General features: G+C 33.7%; 2 protein-coding genes and 1 pseudogene across 3 annotated transcripts; all 3 read left to right on the top strand.

Moving 5' to 3' along the window:
• Positions 1–3262: 3262 nt before the first annotated feature.
• LOC107175442 (pectinesterase inhibitor) lies at positions 3263–4608 on the top strand. Its single transcript, XM_015526851.2, has one exon. The coding sequence runs from the start codon at positions 3293–3295 to the stop codon at positions 3899–3901; it is 609 nt and encodes a 202-aa protein (XP_015382337.1). The 5' UTR covers positions 3263–3292; the 3' UTR covers positions 3902–4608.
• Positions 4609–11676: 7068 nt separating this feature from the next.
• LOC102626937 (APO protein 1, chloroplastic) lies at positions 11677–14646 on the top strand. 2 transcript variants are annotated; one of them, XM_006467175.4, is made up of 6 exons: positions 11677–11842; positions 11932–12031; positions 12314–12425; positions 12690–12763; positions 13100–13467; positions 13561–14646. In XM_006467175.4, exons 3-6 carry the CDS (start codon positions 12365–12367, stop codon positions 14393–14395), a joined length of 1338 nt encoding a protein of 445 aa, XP_006467238.2. In that variant the 5' UTR covers positions 11677–11842; positions 11932–12031; positions 12314–12364; the 3' UTR covers positions 14396–14646. The 2 variants fall into 2 exon arrangements, with proteins under 2 accessions (XP_006467238.2, XP_006467239.2); XM_006467176.4 differs by lacking the exon at positions 11932–12031.
• Positions 14647–14695: 49 nt separating this feature from the next.
• On the top strand, positions 14696–17103 carry LOC102627401 (pentatricopeptide repeat-containing protein At4g02750-like; annotated as a pseudogene).
• Positions 17104–17483: the final 380 nt, after the last annotated feature.

Raw genomic sequence — 17483 nt, 5'->3', positions numbered from 1 at the left:
TCTTTATTTGTATTGTTGGCTAATAGCTTTTTTTATTTTTTTATAAGGCTGCCTCATCTTAAAAAAAAAAATTCATATTTTTTATCAGTTTCATCAAGTGTAAAGTAAGAAAAAATGATAATATTAAATTTTTTTTTTAAAGCCGCGTGAAACACGGTTCTATTTTCTAGTTTAGAATAAATCAGAAGTATCAGGTCAGATATATAATAAATGAATAATGTTAGATATATTTATTTTAAAAAATTATCATATAAGTGATAGTAATATCAAATTTAATTATATATGTCATGTCTGCATTAATGAATTAAAATTCACTAAAAATATTTTAGAATTTATGAGTTTAGAGGATATGAAAAAGGAAAGGGGCTGCAGTCATTAGCATGAATGTTGATGTGGATTTGTTTTGTTTTTTTTTTTTTTGAATTGATTAAGCATCATGTTATTGTATTACAAAGAGATATATACAACTGTTATGACAGTAGGTCATTATACTAATATTTACAATTAAATATATATATGAGACTTATATTATTATATTTTTATTCTATTATGATCCATAATAGTTCATCACTGAACTACGAGCGTAAGTGGCGATGTGGATTTGTTAACTCTATGACAAATGTGATTAGAATGAAATCAATTATTAATATTACAGGATTATATACTTATTATGATGCATCGAATACATAAATCATATTCATTCATTTTGATGGATGAAATTGAAAGAAACAGTTGGCAGCTGGCCCCACGGAAGTGACAGGACAGGCTGTTTTTGTCGTGTTGCCGTGGCGACACACTAGAGTTGAGTTAAAAAGAAGAGTTGTAACGGCATGGACATGGTGATGGTGCGGGGCCACGTAATAAAAGGGCAGCTGTCACTGTCGATTCAAATGACAAATCCATCCATAAGAAAAGTGAAAATAAGCGTCATCGGCTGGCATGGGATTTGGGAATTGGCATCGGGTTGTGGGCTGGGCTAGGTAACTGGGTTTGGGTGGTCAAATTGCGTTTGTTATCATTCAGCCCACCCATTCCTTTGTATACACGTACACGTCAAAGTATTACTATTTAATTTATTATTTTATCTATTAATAAATTTGTATCCGCATTCATGAACAAACTCCTCTCTATCTATTTCTTTATCTTCAAAGCATTTTTGTCTCTCTCTCTTATTCTTTGTTACTTCTTCTTCTTTGTTAATCCTTCCTTTTTACTTTAGTTCTTTTTTTTTTTTTCTCACTTCTTCATTGTTCCTTCTTCTTCTCCATCTATTCTTCATCTTCAATCAATAAGCGAATGACACCGAGGCTGCTGAGCGATGACTAACGACACGATTACGATGACTTACGTTGGTCCGGCGAATGATTTGTCTGTATTCACGTGTCTGTAGTTTTTATGAAGTTTTAGTTTTCGTATCTTCAATATATGTATGTATATATATTCTTTCACTAGACATTCTATCATGATTACTTTAGTTTCTTCAAGATGAAAGAAAATAATAATAATAATAACCAAGAGGTTGTTTGTGCATGAAGGTTCAAAAAAATTTCAATGATCCAAACTCTTGTAATTAAAGATGAATCACGTGATAAATTATACATGTTCAATCATCGAGCTTGAATATTAATCCTTAATTTGTTCTTGAGAATCTTCACAAATCGGACTCAAGCATGTATCTTCAAAGACATTCCGATACTTTTTTTATTATTCTAAAATCTAAATTTATCTTGATTTGAATGAGAATTGCCAAATGACTACGTTCACAATCTTTTTGGTTTCTATCTACAGGCTGAGAAATGTGTAGTTGGCGGGAGATCTCATTTTAGATCTAAAACTCCACCATTCTTTTATCATATATATGCAGGCAAAATTAACAATTAAACCCAAAAGTATCAACAAAAAGCAACATGTGATTATTACTAAATAACGTACGGGAATTCATGTACCAACAAAAGTGGTTATCGGATCTAACAGAATAAAGGCGATTACTATATTAGTAAGTTTATCAAATATTTATGGACTATTGGACTCATAAGGAAGTATATCACAATACTCCTCTACCAGTTGTTTGTTTTTTTTTTTTTTTTTTTTTTTGTACTTTGTGTTGGCAGCTTCTCTGTATTAAATACGATACGTCTTCAATGTCTTCATTGTGTGAAATACTTCCTTTACATGTTGAATGGTCTCAAGGAAGCAACAAACACAATTAAAGATGAGTGGTGCTCGTTAAACAAGATCGACTAATGGGTGGTGCTCGCTAAGCAAGATAGACTAAATTAGATTCAACAAGGTAGTGGCAAGATTAAGAAGGAATCTGAAATAAACTTTTCATTATTTAGTGAATTACTTAATGTTGGGCACGAGCTCATAGATGTATGATTATGATTCGAACCACGTAAAAATCATCTGCATGGATTACTTTATGCAATTTATTTTTTAGCACATTTGATAAATTTATGGTGAATAAATAGTAACATATCGACAATGTTATGAATAATAATGATGCAGTAATTTTGAACAGTAACTAATGAACAATATCATTTGAATAGCATCACATGAATAGTAATATAGAACAATAATTTCAGAATAATTAATTTAGGTTAGTTAATTTTTGGGGTTTTAATTTACCTACATTTGTTAACAGAGATATAAATTCATAACAAAAATATATGGTTTATTTTTATTTTTTATTTTTTTAACTTGTCCGTTACTTTAATCCTCTTTATTGTATTCACATGCATATTTTAAATTGATTGAGATAGTTACTAAATGGATTCATTTTTGCAGGTATGAAGTATGTACAGGCTATAATTAACATAGATATACATACATGCACATGTATGTGACGAAGAAAGTTATTTATATTCATTTATAAAATTAATGAAGGATAAACTGAAACACATTATTAGGTAATGTATCTGTTAATTAGTAGCAATATCAAAATGTATATTAGGAGGGATGAGTACTGATATTCAAATTAATTAATCATGGGTCAAGTATGAGAGACGAGCTTTTAATTCTTTGATTGTTTTTCCTTGTATGCGTAAAAGTTACTTGATTCTTTATTTATTAAAAAAAAAAGGTAGGTAATAAGTACCAAATTTAGTTAGATACTATGAAATGACTGACAACTGGATACATATAAACGCGAGCATGCAAGTTGGTAGCATTAAAAAGGGATATATTGATCACTTTGTCTTATATATATATCTTTCTTTGTCGATCTGCCTAGCTTGTAAATTAAGAAAAGCACACAAAATTCTCCACAGAAATCGAAAAAAAGAAAAGAATAATGGGGAGCAGCAGGTTGTTGATGCTTTATGGCGTTCTCTCATTGATGGCGGTAGTATCGTCGTCCATGGGCACCAATAATGAATACGAATATGCAGCAGCAGGTTCTGCTCCAAGTCCAAGTGGAGGTGCTGCAGATGGTAATAGAAAAGTAACGGAGATAGTTGATAAGGTGTGCAAGAAAACATCAAACTACAAAAACTGTGTGGACACACTGTACAGCGATCCAAGAACAACGGATGCTGATAGGTACACGCTGGCTTATGTTTCATTCGGATTGGCTTATGCGAATGCTGTCCAGACCCGAGACAGAATAGCTGATGAACTCCTCCTCCACAAGAACGACAGCGATAGCAGGCATGAGATTCTCCAGAATCTCCGAATATGTGAACGAGATTACAACAAGGCTGTTAAGTTCCTTGAATCCGCCTTGAATGACTTGAACTCTGAGACGTTTTTCACCTTGCCGAGTTACGCTAATCACACTGCTCGTCTTGCTGATGATTGTCAAGCTCATTATCCCACCTTCACTTCCGCTTCTCTCAACTCTATCTGTCAAATATGTACCCTCGTCATCGCTAGCTTATACAGTGGAGGAGCTAGCCCCTAAACTATATCTATTGGGCGATTCCACTGCCAAGTCAATCTCTGCCTTTCTCGATGTGGCTGTGGAACCATTCATTCTTGTTCTTCACAAACTTAATAATTATTTATTATGCACCATCCCTCTTAATTGGCAGATGAACAGGAGAGCACCCTCTGGAATATATATTCACTTCTGTGTTTTTGCATTTTAAGTGCTATTTTTTTTCGTGGTGCTGGTTGTTTATTCTTTTAAGAAATTGGTATGTTTTACTATTTATTATTTTATTTTGTGGGTTTGTATTTGTTTTTTATTTCTTAGGATTTGACTTTTTTTCTGGTTTTTTTTTTTATAGTTAAAGGAGGATGCGTCGCTTCCCAAAGGTCTATTCTTCAATTTCTTAAAAATATTTTCTTAATTTTTTGGTTTTTTTATATTATTATTAGAAAAGCTATTAGCCAGCAGCACAATTAAAGAAGCAACACAAGCTAAATAATAAAATGAGATAATAATATATTATAGAGTGATTTTATTCATTCCAATTGTGTGTACAAAACAAATAGATGAGCTCTCCTTTTATAATTACATAATCACTTTATGAAATTAATAAAAAATTATGAATCATAATTCCTTATCAGATAGTGGGAGTTATAGGGAAGTTAAAGATTGCTAATGAGAGATAGTGGGAAGACTAAGAAATATATGTTATTAACATCCACGTTTATTTTAATAAATTCATAATACTCCCCCTTGAATGTTCATTACAAAGAATATACCTCATTAAAACCTTTTACTTAAAAAAAAAACCCTTGCAGAAAAAATTAGTAAAGGAAAAAGAGTATATTATTCATTGATATCTTGAATAATTTTGGAGATGTAAAGTTGCCTCATTAAAACCTTACTAGGAAAAATTCAATGGGATAAAAACCTAGTGAGGAAAAGAGTACAACTTATAAAATTTCCTCCAAAATATATTATTTCCCCCAATAAGTAAACTCCCCCCATCTTGACATAGATTCTTCAAGATTTGAAGAAAATTTTTTGAGCTGACGCATCTCAATTTTGTGTATCAACTTTTTGAATGTCGATGTTAGTAGGGATTTTGTAAATAAATCTGCAAGATTATCACTTGAGAATATTTGTTGAATATCTATATCACCATTCTTTTAAACTTCATGTATATAACAAAATTTGGGTGAAATATATTTGGTCCTACCACCTTTTAGTGGAGATTTTGATCCATTTGGATAAAATAAACACATGTCGATTGTTCCACAAAGATAGCGAAATATATGTTTTACACCATTCCAATGACTACGAGTTGGTGTAGAACTATATCTTGCTAATAAAATTAACTGAAATTGCAATATCAGGTCGAGTACAATTTGCAAGATACATGAGTGCACCAATTGCATTTAAATATGGTACTTCAGGACCAAGAATTGCTTCGCCATCTTCTTAAGGACGAAATGGATCATTTTTCACATCAAGTGATCGTACCACCATCGGAGTACTTAATGGATGGAATTTATCCATATAAAAACACTTTGAAACTTTTTTAGTGTATGTTGACTGATGTAAGAGTATTTCACTTGACAAATACTCAATCTGTAAGCCAAGACAAAATTTTATTTTTCCAAGATCTTTCATTTCAAACTCATTTTTCAAACATGAAGTTTTTTTTTTTTAAAGCTCTTTAGGAGTTCCAATGAGATTTAAATCATCAACATATACTGTAACTATTACAAATCTAATTTCAGATTTTTAAATAAAAACACAAGGGCAAATTGGATTATTTACATATCCTTCTTTCAATAAATAATTGCTGAGACAATTGTACCATGTACGCCCAGATTGTTGTAGTCCATACAAGGATCGTTGCAGTTTCAAAGAATATAAACTACTTGGTTTAAATTTGTTTGGTTCTAGCATATTGAATCCTTCAGGGATTTTTATGTAAATATCTGTATCAATAAAACCATACAGATAGGCAGTCATAACATCCATAAGATGCATATCAAGTTCTTCAGAGACTACAAGACTAACTAGAAATCGAAATGTAATTGCATCCATAACATAAGAATATGTCTCCTCATAATCAATGCCAGGTTTTTAAGGAAAATCTTGTGTTATTAACCTTGCTTTATATCTCACAATTTCATTTCTCTCATTTTATTTTCTAACGAATATCCACTTATAACCAACAAGTTTGATATCTTCAGGTGTCAGGACTACTGGTCCAAATATTTTACGTTTAGCTAGTGAATTTAGCTCTGCTTGAATAGCATATTTCCACTTTGGCCAATCATTTCTATGTCAACATTCATTCACAGTTTTTGGATCATGATCCTCATCATCATTTGTAATATTAAGAGCAACAGTGAATGAAAAAATATCATCAATAATTATTTCATTTCGATCCCAAGATTTTTCTGTACCAACAAAACCAATCGTAATTTCATTATTTTGTTTCTCTTTAGGAGAAATTGATACTTGTTCCGTTGTTGGCAAATTTTCTTCTTTTAGGTCAATGAGATGAATACTATTTGATTGATCAATCTCTGTTATTTGATTGGCTGGCAATAACTCTTCAGGAGTGCTAATTTTATTTTGTAACTTTTCTTATGTTTTACTCTTCCAAGGAATTTTGTCTTTTGAGCCAATTGGTCTTCCACGTTTCAAATGCACTTTACTTTCATTAGTTTTGTCGTGTGTCCTTTAGGGATCTCAACACATGCTGGGGCATTTTCATCTGGAATATATGATTCTATTATTTTTCTTGAATCAGTAAATGCATCAAGAATTTGATATGTAATATTTTGCAAATGAATGATCCTTTGAACTTTAAGTTCACTTTGATTTGTATGAGGATCAAGATGATATTATGATGATGCATGCCATGTAATTTCACATCGTTTATTTACTTTTGTCTTTTCTCCCCCTAACGACGAGAAATTTTGTTCAATAAAATGGAAATATGCAAATCATGCAGTAAAAAGATCTCTAGTTAAAGGTTCAAGATACCTAATTATTGATGGAGAATCGAAACCAACATAAATTTCAAGTCTTTGTTGCAAGCCCATTTTATTTCTTTGTGAGGGAGCAATTGGGACATAAGCAGCACTTCTAAAAATTTTCAAATCAGAAATATCTAGCTTTTGGCAAAAAACAAGTTGTGAAGGTGAATATGTATGATGCAAAAAACAAGAACTTGGTCGAATGTGAATTAATGATGCAACATATAGTATTGCATGTCCCCAACATGAAAAAGGCAAAATTGATCTAAGAATTAATGGTCTTGCAATTAATTATAAACGTTTAATCAAATATTCAGCTAAACCATTTTGTGTATAAGTGTGTACAACAGAATGCTCAACATCAATTCCAATAGACATGTAATAATCATTAAAAGATTTAAATGTGAATTCACCAACATTATCAAGTCTAATTTTTTTAATAGGAAAATCAGGAAATTATGCTCTTAATATAATGATTTGAGCAAGAAATATAGAAAATTCAACACCACGACTAGAAAGTAAGGAGACATATGATTATCTAGTTGATACATTTATTAAGACCAAAAAAGGTTGAAACGGTCCACGACTTGGATGTATAGGGCCACGTATATCCCCTTGAGACATCTTCTCGGATTTAGTTGACTGAATTGCTTTATCAAATAATTTCCTTTAGGTAACGAGAAAAACATAATATATTAATGTAATTGATTATAAATACAAGAAGAGTGAGAGATGTATCTTGCTTGAATAGAAAACTTCAGTGAATACCTTCATTTTATCATAGAAGCCACACCAGTGGCTTTCTTGGTAGAAAAATGCATTTGGCTCTCAGTTTGTGTTTTGGTGGTAGAAACACTTTTGGGTGATTGATTTTTATGAAAAGAAAGCAACATTGAGCTTGCTGAACTTTTGGTTTTCTTTGTGGAGTCTGAGACAGTGTGATTAATGCCTTGGCAACACCGAGATGCTAAACTCACTATATACATGGAATCTTGGCAGAAAAATGGGCTTTACAAACAGAAAAGAAACCAAGTTGACCAAATTTAATATCCAAAAATTTCATTTCAAATAAATTAAAAAATAAAAGACTAGAGGCCAAATAGCATACCAAGCAAGTGAGCATCAAAATTTTGCTTTTGCATCCTACAGATTCTTGCAACATTCGGGTAAGTTTGCTCTCCCAATAGGGCACATGACTTTCATTGGCATTTAAAGCATAAACAACATTAAATAATGTATATATTGACTTATTAACTTCTGTATTCTCCACAAATATGGAGCCTTCAATACTCTTTCATCGAATATCCTGGTAACCTGATAAAGGAAACATCAAATCAAGGGACAAAGAAAAATAAACATATATCAGTTCTACAAGAAATGCTAAACAATATTTATTTTTACTGCGTGAATAAATTGTAACCTGCCAAGTCAACAAAATTCATCTTTTGCAGATAGCATACCAAGCAAGTGAGCATCAAAATTTTGCTTTTGCATCTTAGAGATTCTTGCAACATTCGGGTAAGTTTGCTCTCCCGATATGGCACATGACTATCATTGGTATTTAAAGCATAAACAACATTAAATAATGTATATATTGACTTATTAACTTCTGTATTCTCCACAAATATGGAGCCTTCAGTACTCGTTCATCGAATATCCTAGTAACTTGATAAAGGAAACATCAAACAAAGGGACAAAGAAAAATAAACATGTACCAGTTCTACAAGAAATGCTAAACAATATTTATTTTTATTGAGTGAATAAATTGTAACATGTCAAGTCAACAAAATTCATCTTGCCCGGGGGAAGAACATCAGACACATGTGATACATTTACTATCAAGTCTTTGTGGCTCCGGCGGGGAAGATCCATCGTTATCTTTTGCACTGGTTTTTGTGAGTTTTGCCTGCTAATGTGTAATTTTTTAAATTCAAAATGGATTTCACAGGAACCTAAAAATCAGAAGAAAATGAAAGGTCACAAGAAATAAAACAATATTTATTGTTAAGAGTGGACCTATATCGTTCTTTGTTAAATCTTGTCTTTGGGCACTTTATCGAATACTCGTTCTTTGGGTGTTTTACTTAAAAAATATTTTCTAAATTCCTAAGTCATTCCTCATTCTTTGTAAGGAATGTACCTTTCTTTGTAAAAAGTAGACCGAAGTCATTCTTTGTAAAGAGTGGACCTAGGTCATTCTTTGTAAAGAGTGGACCTAGGTCATTCTTTGTAAATAGTGGAGTTAGGTCATTCTTTGTAAAGAGTGGAATAACACTTGAAAAACGTATTGTTGTTTAAGCTAGTTTTATGAATTATTGAAATGGTGATTGATGATTTTTTAGTCACGAAGATTAGGAGAAATGTTATTGTAATGCTATTTCTGTTAATTATTTCTAAGAGGCTATGTCTACTTAAGGGTATCATATTATTGAAACAATCATCATTGATACAGGACCAAAAGAGCATGCGAATTGAGTAATGAATAAAACTAATGGTAACAAAATATCTAATCTCTTTTTACAAAGTCGAGAAAGAAATTGGTATTTACTTTGTTTGTTTCTTGGCATTTTTTACCGCTATATTTGGTGCTATTTTTTGTCCTTTTTTTTGGGCAATGGGAAATGTTAAATACTATTTCTAGGTTCTTTTTCTGCTATTTTGCATTTATTTTCTGCTAGTGTTGCAAATTTTTTTATTACTGTTTTAAGATAATTTTTACTATTGTTTAAATTTATATGGTTTGAAGGCATTGATTGAACATTGAAGAAGCTTATCGCTTATTATAAATTATTCCTTTGCTTTAGTTTTCAGTTTTTATATTTTCCGTTGGCTGGATTTTGATATTAAACATAATGTACAAAAATAATGCTCTGAATCAATATGAAAGTTTATTTGTTATGCCTTCTCATGAGTATATTACTTGGAAATTTTTTTTATGCCTGGGTTTTTTTCACTGCTCTTTTGGCCCTTTTTATTGTTTATGGGCACTTTTACTGCTACTTTTTATTGGTTATATCTGTTGCAGTCTAAAAACTAAAAAGTGTTGAAGAAAAACTATTGATGATTTTGCGGGCAAGAAAATGTTGTAGTTTTTTTTATTTAACCCCCCCCCCCTTCCTTTTTGTTCTTATAGTTATATAGCTTTTTAGGATTTTTTTATTTTATTTTTATTTTTGCTTTTTATCAAGTAAATTGATGTCAATCAAACTCTATAAAATTTGTAAATTTTAATCGAACTAATTTTATTTTTTTGTAACTCAATAATATAAATTTCAATTCTTGTCATGAGGAGTGTGCATAATGAAAATGATAGAATTGATAAGTTATCACTTGGATTATCAAATAACCTTAAAATTGAGGCAGCATTTCCATACTTGTCCTAATAGAATGGCTTAATTGAACTTAATTAATAAAACATAAAGGATATGAAACAAACGAATAATTTAAATTATAAATTATCACTTGAATTGTCAAATAATTGGTTGATATAAAGGGATTTCAAAGATGAAGCTAACGGCCCCTGAGAATTGATTGCAAATGTTGTTTTTGTATTCCTATTTTGTTACTCATGAATACAAGTGTTTGATATTATTTACATTAATCAGCTTACAAGTATTTTTTTTAAGTATAATCTAAAAAAAATTCTTGTTATGCAATACAACTATATATTGACTAATTAAATTCAATATAATATTATCTAACATGTTTCTCTCTTACTAATTTTGTCAATAGTTGAATACTTGAATTAGCCTATAATTACCTTACCAAAGTCAAATTAAATTTTGTCCTCGAATTAAAGTAGAAAAATAAATAATACTCAAAGTAATTAATTGATACTTAAATTGGCATGTTTAACATTCTTTGGTCAAATTAAAAAATAAAGAGATTATTGAGATACTTAAAACATGAAATTTTGAACTTCAAATGTGTAACATTAGACATAAACATGAAACATAGTATTTAACATGAAACAAAGAACGAAAAATGAACAACTCATGATGTACAATATACAACAATAGATATTTAATACGAAACAACATAACATGCAATATTTTACTCCAAACACGAACCAAGTGACATTATTATATATGCAACAAAATATTCAAACATGAAACAAGGACAAATAGTAATTTTTTAGGATACTTAGAAGACGAAACTCGAAACTTTGGACTTACAACATCTAAGTAAATATGAAACATGACATTTGTACATCAAATAGGAAACACAAAATATGAAACAACGAATACGAAATATTATACTCTGTACATGAAATATTAGTGTCAAACATGAAACGACAGGAAAAAGTAAAATTGTGGCACAATTTCAGACACGAAACACTAAACTTCGGAGACGCAACATGTAACATAAATATGAAATATAAATTATGAAAAAAAAAAAAAAAGTGCATTGAACACGAAATATGGCAAACACGAGATACAGAAAGCTAGTAACGTAACTTAGGTAGGTATACACGAAGCATGAGCCTCAAGCATGAAACAAGGTTTAAAAAAAAAAAAAAAGGTTTTTTAGAATACGAAACCTAAGACACATAACAAAATCCATGAAAATTTAAATGTCAAATATGAAACAAAACTCTTGTGCTATAATGCATAAACTCTTTGTTTTCTCCTCTTGATTTTGATAGGTTCATTTTAAGCTTTCATTTTTCCTTCTTTTTTTTTTTTCTTTTTATTAATGCTATTTTTTAAAAAAAATAATAATTAGGATTAATAAATTTATTTACTTTATAAATTAAAGAAAATTGAGCCACACAATCGGTTCCCATAAGTTTGGGTGCCACGTGGCAGCCAAAGGATGCAGGGGAAGCATTTGGAGAGCCCGGCGTTGTAGCCATGCCCCCCTGTTATTATTATTTTTTTGGGAGCCTAAGACAAAAAAGGTAGAGCGTTGGGACTTGGGAGTCTTGAGTGTGAGGGAGGTTTGTTGAAAGGTAAATCATCAGACAGCTTTTGATTAAGCTTTCATTTGAGTTTTAATTGTTCTTTAATCGTTACTCTTCTTGATTTTGCATTTCATAAGGCCACGCACAAATTCATTCATTCAGTGTGAGGTGTGGTGTACATACAAGTCTGCTATGACGCGACACCCCATCTGTTTGACAAAATTACTGAACGAGCCGGTTAGTATCAACAAATATAATTGATGATTGAAGATACTCTTTAAGACTTAAAGACGCAAGATTTGAGGCCTGAAATTGTTGTTTTAACTTTTTAACAACTATATATATATATATTTTTTATTAAAAAAAGAAACATTGCTTTTTTAATCGTTCTGCTTCAACTTCATTTCTACTTCAGACTCAAGTCACCCAAAGGGCTCATCACCACCATTACAAAGCACTAACTATACAAGTCAGATACAAATGTATTCTAATCCTTTGGTTTCTGAAATTTGCATGCAGTACTGTATTTTCTTTTTATCGTAAGCAAGTGTGTGAACAAGGCTGGATTAAATGCTCCAGACAGTACCACCAGTCACGTCTTCTTTATGGAATTCAAATCCATCTCAAAGGGGTAAAGTTCTTCCTCTTTTTCTTTTTCTTTTTCTTCTTTTGATTAATTGATTTTACTGTCAAAGATTATAACGTTAATTCTGAGAAATGTATAAATACTTACACAAATGATGCCAGTCACCAACTAATGTTTAACTTTCCAGACTTTTAATTTACTGAACACTACTAATATTTGCAAAAAATTTAAAAAAAAAAAAAACACTTGTTATGTAGACTATTTATTGACATAATACTAAATATGTTTTGGTGTTGCTTTAATTCGCAGTTGGTCAGAAAGGACCTATGGAGTTTAAGAGTCCTCAACTGTCAAGTATAAGCCCACACAATCTTCTGCTGAAGGTTATATATTCCCTCTATTATATCCTTTCTATTGTGTTTATGATTGTATTCCTATATCGTTTAGGAAGTAAATCTTTGAAGATGTGTGTAAAAAATCTTTCCATGATGTTGCTCGAAACTTTTTCATTGAATTTATGAATATACATGTAGAATATTACGTTCAACCACAAGTGGAGGGAGGGGAGTGGTGCGGCTACCAGCCCAGCCCAGCCCAACTTGAATTTCTGCCTCTTACAACTATTCAAGTTATTGACAAAAATAAAAATCTATTGACAACATTCTTTGATGATAGTTGTTGTTTTGAAAATCATAGTTGGGTTTTTATTCCACTTACAGTTTAGGTGCGAACACCTTCAGAATGCTGAGTCAATGAGTTCCAGGACCTTCCTTTGTGCCAGTAGGAGACCCCTTCAAGACTTGTCCTTCAAGAAACAAAAAGCATATCCCCAAAATGTGGATCTTCCTACTCTACCACCCAAGAAGAAGAAGAAGCCTTATCCCATTCCAATAGAGAAGATAAGGCAGGTTGCAAAGAAGGATAAAAGACTTGCAGAAATGGGTATAGAGAAGCCTCTGGAGCCTCCAAAAAATGGAATACTTGTTCCTGATCTGATCCATGTTGCTTATGAAGTAATAGATGCGTGGAAACTTCTGATCAAAGGCCTTGCACAGCTCTTGCATGTTATTCCTGTGTATGGTTGTAGGTAAGTTGAAGATTATGTACCATTTAGCCTATGGCAAGTAAGTTATAGGTTTGACTGATGTCTTTGAAATTTAACGGCTCTGCCCTGATGCAGTGAGTGCTCAGAGGTTCATGTGGCACACAGCGGTCACCATATTCAAAACTGCCAAGGTGCAACTGCTGCTAAGCGCCGAAGCTTTCACTCATGGGTCAGGGGTTCCATCAATGACATACTTCTCCCTGTTGAGTCATATCACCTTTATGACCCCTTTGGTCGTCGCATTAAACATGAGTCCCGATTTGACTATGACAGGATTCCAGCTGTTGTAGAGCTATGCATCCAAGCCGGTGTAGACATACCAGAATACCCTTCACGGAGAAGGACCAAACCTATCCGGATGCTTGGAAAGAAAGTTATTGACCGTGGTGGATTTGTTGAGGAGCCAAGGCCATGGCGTTCTAGAGGTTCTTCTGCACTTTCTGATCTCGACACGGATGGTGCCTGTGGGCGATTACCACCTCCTTCATTGGCAGATGTTCCCAGGATAGCTCAAGAGACAATGGATGCATATGAAGTAGTGAGATCAGGCGTGACAAAGTTGATGCGGAAATATTCTGTGAAAGCATGTGGTTACTGCCCAGAGGTTCACATTGGACCATGGGGTCACAATGTTAAGCTATGTGGTGCATTTAAGCACCAATGGAGAGATGGAAAGCATGGTTGGCAGGATGCGGTCGTAGATGAAGTATTCCCACCAAATTATGTGTGGCACGTTCAAGACCCAAAGGGACCTCCATTGAGGAGTGCTCTGAAGAGGTATTATGGGAAGGCACCTGCTGTGGTTGAAGTGTGCATGCAGGCAGGTGCACAGGTTCCTGAACAATACAAGCCTACGATGAGGCTTGACATAATAGTCCCTGAAAGTGAAGAGGTAGATTTAGTTGCGTAATAGAGAATCAATCCCTCTTGATGCTGATTGCCGATTCTCCAGTTTTGTGTTGAATCATTTAAGGACGTTGTATATATTTGATTGCTTTATCTCCTTAAAATTGAGAAGGGCATTTCAGAATGCAATAGCAATACATACCAGAACTTAAAGTTGTTGCATTCACAAGCGTTTTATTACTTGTCTTGAACCTAAGAATTCTATAACGTTAGAGCTCTTTAAATCGACTAATTTCTGGAAGATTCTCAGGAATAGTCTGATTGGTTGCTTGATGAATGTAATTATGATGGACTGAAAAATGGGATGCAGTAATCAATCATAGTTATGTAACTATATTAGTACATAATTGGTTATTACCATACCGCCATCCATGTTAGTACTTTCTCGTCTCTCTCGCTATTACTACTACTTGAAGCTCCCCGCTCCATTTCCATTTTGAAGTCTCGCACGTTTAAACCTTTCGTTACCTTTGTCATCTCATTCTTATGCAAAACAAAACTTGGAAGCAATTGGAAAACCAAGCACGATTTCAAGTGGTTGGGACGTAAACAACCGCAATATCAATATCAAGACAAGTCAATTCAGCTGCACTGGCAAAGTCAAAGAAGCTACAAAGTTGTTCGATGAAATGTCTCAACCAGACCCTGTTTCCTGTGCTTCCATGATAACTGTCTTTTTGAGAAACCACGATTTGCCCAAAGCCGAAGCCCTCTTTCGGGCCATGCCTGAGTCTCAGAGAAACATTGTTGCTGAATCTGCAATGATCGACGGATATGTGAAAGCTGGCCGAGTTGATGAAGCGCGGAAAGTATTTGATGAAATATATGAGGGGAACGTATACTCGTGGACCAGTTTGATTTCTGGGTATTTTAAAGCCAGACAGGTTGATGAAGGTCGTAGGCTTTTTGATCGAATGCCTTTGAAACTGAAAAATGTCGTGTCCTGGACAACTGTAGTTTTGGGTTGTGCTCATAATGGTTTAATTGCCAAGCTCGTAATATATTTGACCAGATGGCTGAGAGAAATGTCGTTGCTTGGACGGCCACGATCAAGTCTTACGTTGACAATTATCAAATCTATGAAGCCTTTAAACTCTTCCTTGAAATGCCTTAGAGGAACCTATATTCATGGAACACTATGATTTCTGGGTGTCTAAATGCTGAAAGAGTTGATTACGGCATTCAACTTTTTAATTTGATGCCTCAAAACTCAAAAGGAAGTGATTTCTTGGACAACTATGTGTACAGGTTTGGAAAGAAATGCCATGACAAAACTTGCCCGTGAGTACTTTGTTCAGATGCCTAATAAAGACATAGTTGCATGGAACGCAATGATCACTGCATATGTCGATGCAGGAAATATGGCTCAAGCTAGTGAGCTTTTCAACTTGATGCCACAAAGGAATGTTTGGACTTGGAATGCAATGATCGACAGGTATGCAAGAAATGGACCGGAAGGTGCAGCTATGAAGCTATTAAACCTCATGTTTCAATCTAGATTTATGCCCAATGAGACTACCTGTACTAGTATATTGACCTCATGTGAAGGAATGCTAGAGAACATGCTAGCTCATGCACTGGCAATTCGTCTTGGGTTTGAGCAAGAGACCTCACTCACTTACAAATGCACTTGTCACTACGTGTTCTGGGATTGGGGATTTCAATTGGATGTCAATTCTGCCAGGCTTGCATTTGAGAGACTTGAGGCCAAGGATGTGGTGTCGTGGACTGCAATGATATTAGCATATTCAAACCATGGTCACGGTTTCCAAGTTTTCCGCCTTTTTGCACGAATGCTAAAGTCAGGAACCAAGCCAGATGAAATTACATTTGTGGGTGTCTTATCAGATTGTAGTCATGCGGGTCTTGTTGAGAAAGGTCGAAAAACTTTTAATTTGATGAGTCGTGCTTATGGTTTCAAACCAAGGGCTGAGCATTACTCCTGCCTTGCGGACATCCTACGTCGAGCAGGGCAAGTGGAAGAGGCCATGAGAGTGGTTTCCAAAATGCCTCCACATGAGCGCGATCATGTTGTTTTAGGGGCATTGCTTGGTGCTTGTAGGTTGCACGGGGATGTTAGAATGGCAGATTACATAGGCGAGAGGCTAATAGAGCTACAGCCATCTAGTTCTGGGGCGTATGTGCTCTCAGCTAATGTGCATGCAGCCCGTGGAGAATGGGATGAGTTTGCCCAAGTAAGGAAGAAAATGGAGAGACGTGTGAAGAAGGTTGCAAGTTTTAGTCAAATTGAGGTAAAAGGCAAGGATCATGTATTTCTTTGTGGGGGACAGATCTCATCCCAAAGTTACGGAAATTTATGGATTGCTTCGAGAGACATTGTTAGCCCCAATGCGGGAAATGGGATATGTAGTGCTGAAAGAGGTTGATTGAAGATCCATCCTTGGAAATCTTGGAAGTTTACAACCTGTGCTTTGTATTACTACTAATTTTGTGTGCATTATTACTATTTCCATGGAGTGATTTTGTCTATGTATATACGCAGCCTCAGGAATATTTCTTTGGATAAAAATTTTGAATCGGCTTAGACCGATAGTGATTTTATTTGCCCCAAAGAAGAGATTAATTTACCTAAGGGTGCATGTTCTCTTCATTCAGGTAAGTAATCAAATTAATTAGGCAATCAGTTTCTTAAAGCTGCAAGCAAAAATGTATATATAATCTGTTTTTTAAGACAAAAGAAATCAAGAATTGATCTGGGTCTGGCAGATCTGAGGTGCGAAGGGTAGGAAATCGGAGTGAAATTTAAGAGGCATTGGCTACCTTCACCATTCTATACTACTGGGTTCCTAACTTGCTAATAATGTTATTAGAAGACGCCAAGACTGAGAAACCAATTACTACGGCAGGAATTAATGTTTAATCAAATAAACGACAGACACAAAAAGAAGATATTGATAGCTTCTTTTTTTATAATAAAAAAATAAATACGGAATTGACTGGGTCAAATGAAAGCAATCAAACACAATTCTGCTTTGTAGGCTAGCGATGAAGCTGGTCTGGGGTGCGAACACCACCGAACTTTGCTCTTTTACTTCTTTTAATGTGAGGCAAAGAGAGTGTATGATTATTGA

Source organism: Citrus sinensis, chromosome 2 (genome assembly GCF_022201045.2).
Source record: "Citrus sinensis cultivar Valencia sweet orange chromosome 2, DVS_A1.0, whole genome shotgun sequence".
Classification (NCBI taxonomy): Eukaryota; Viridiplantae; Streptophyta; class Magnoliopsida; order Sapindales; family Rutaceae; genus Citrus; species Citrus sinensis.
This window is presented reverse-complemented; position numbering and strand designations above follow the sequence as displayed.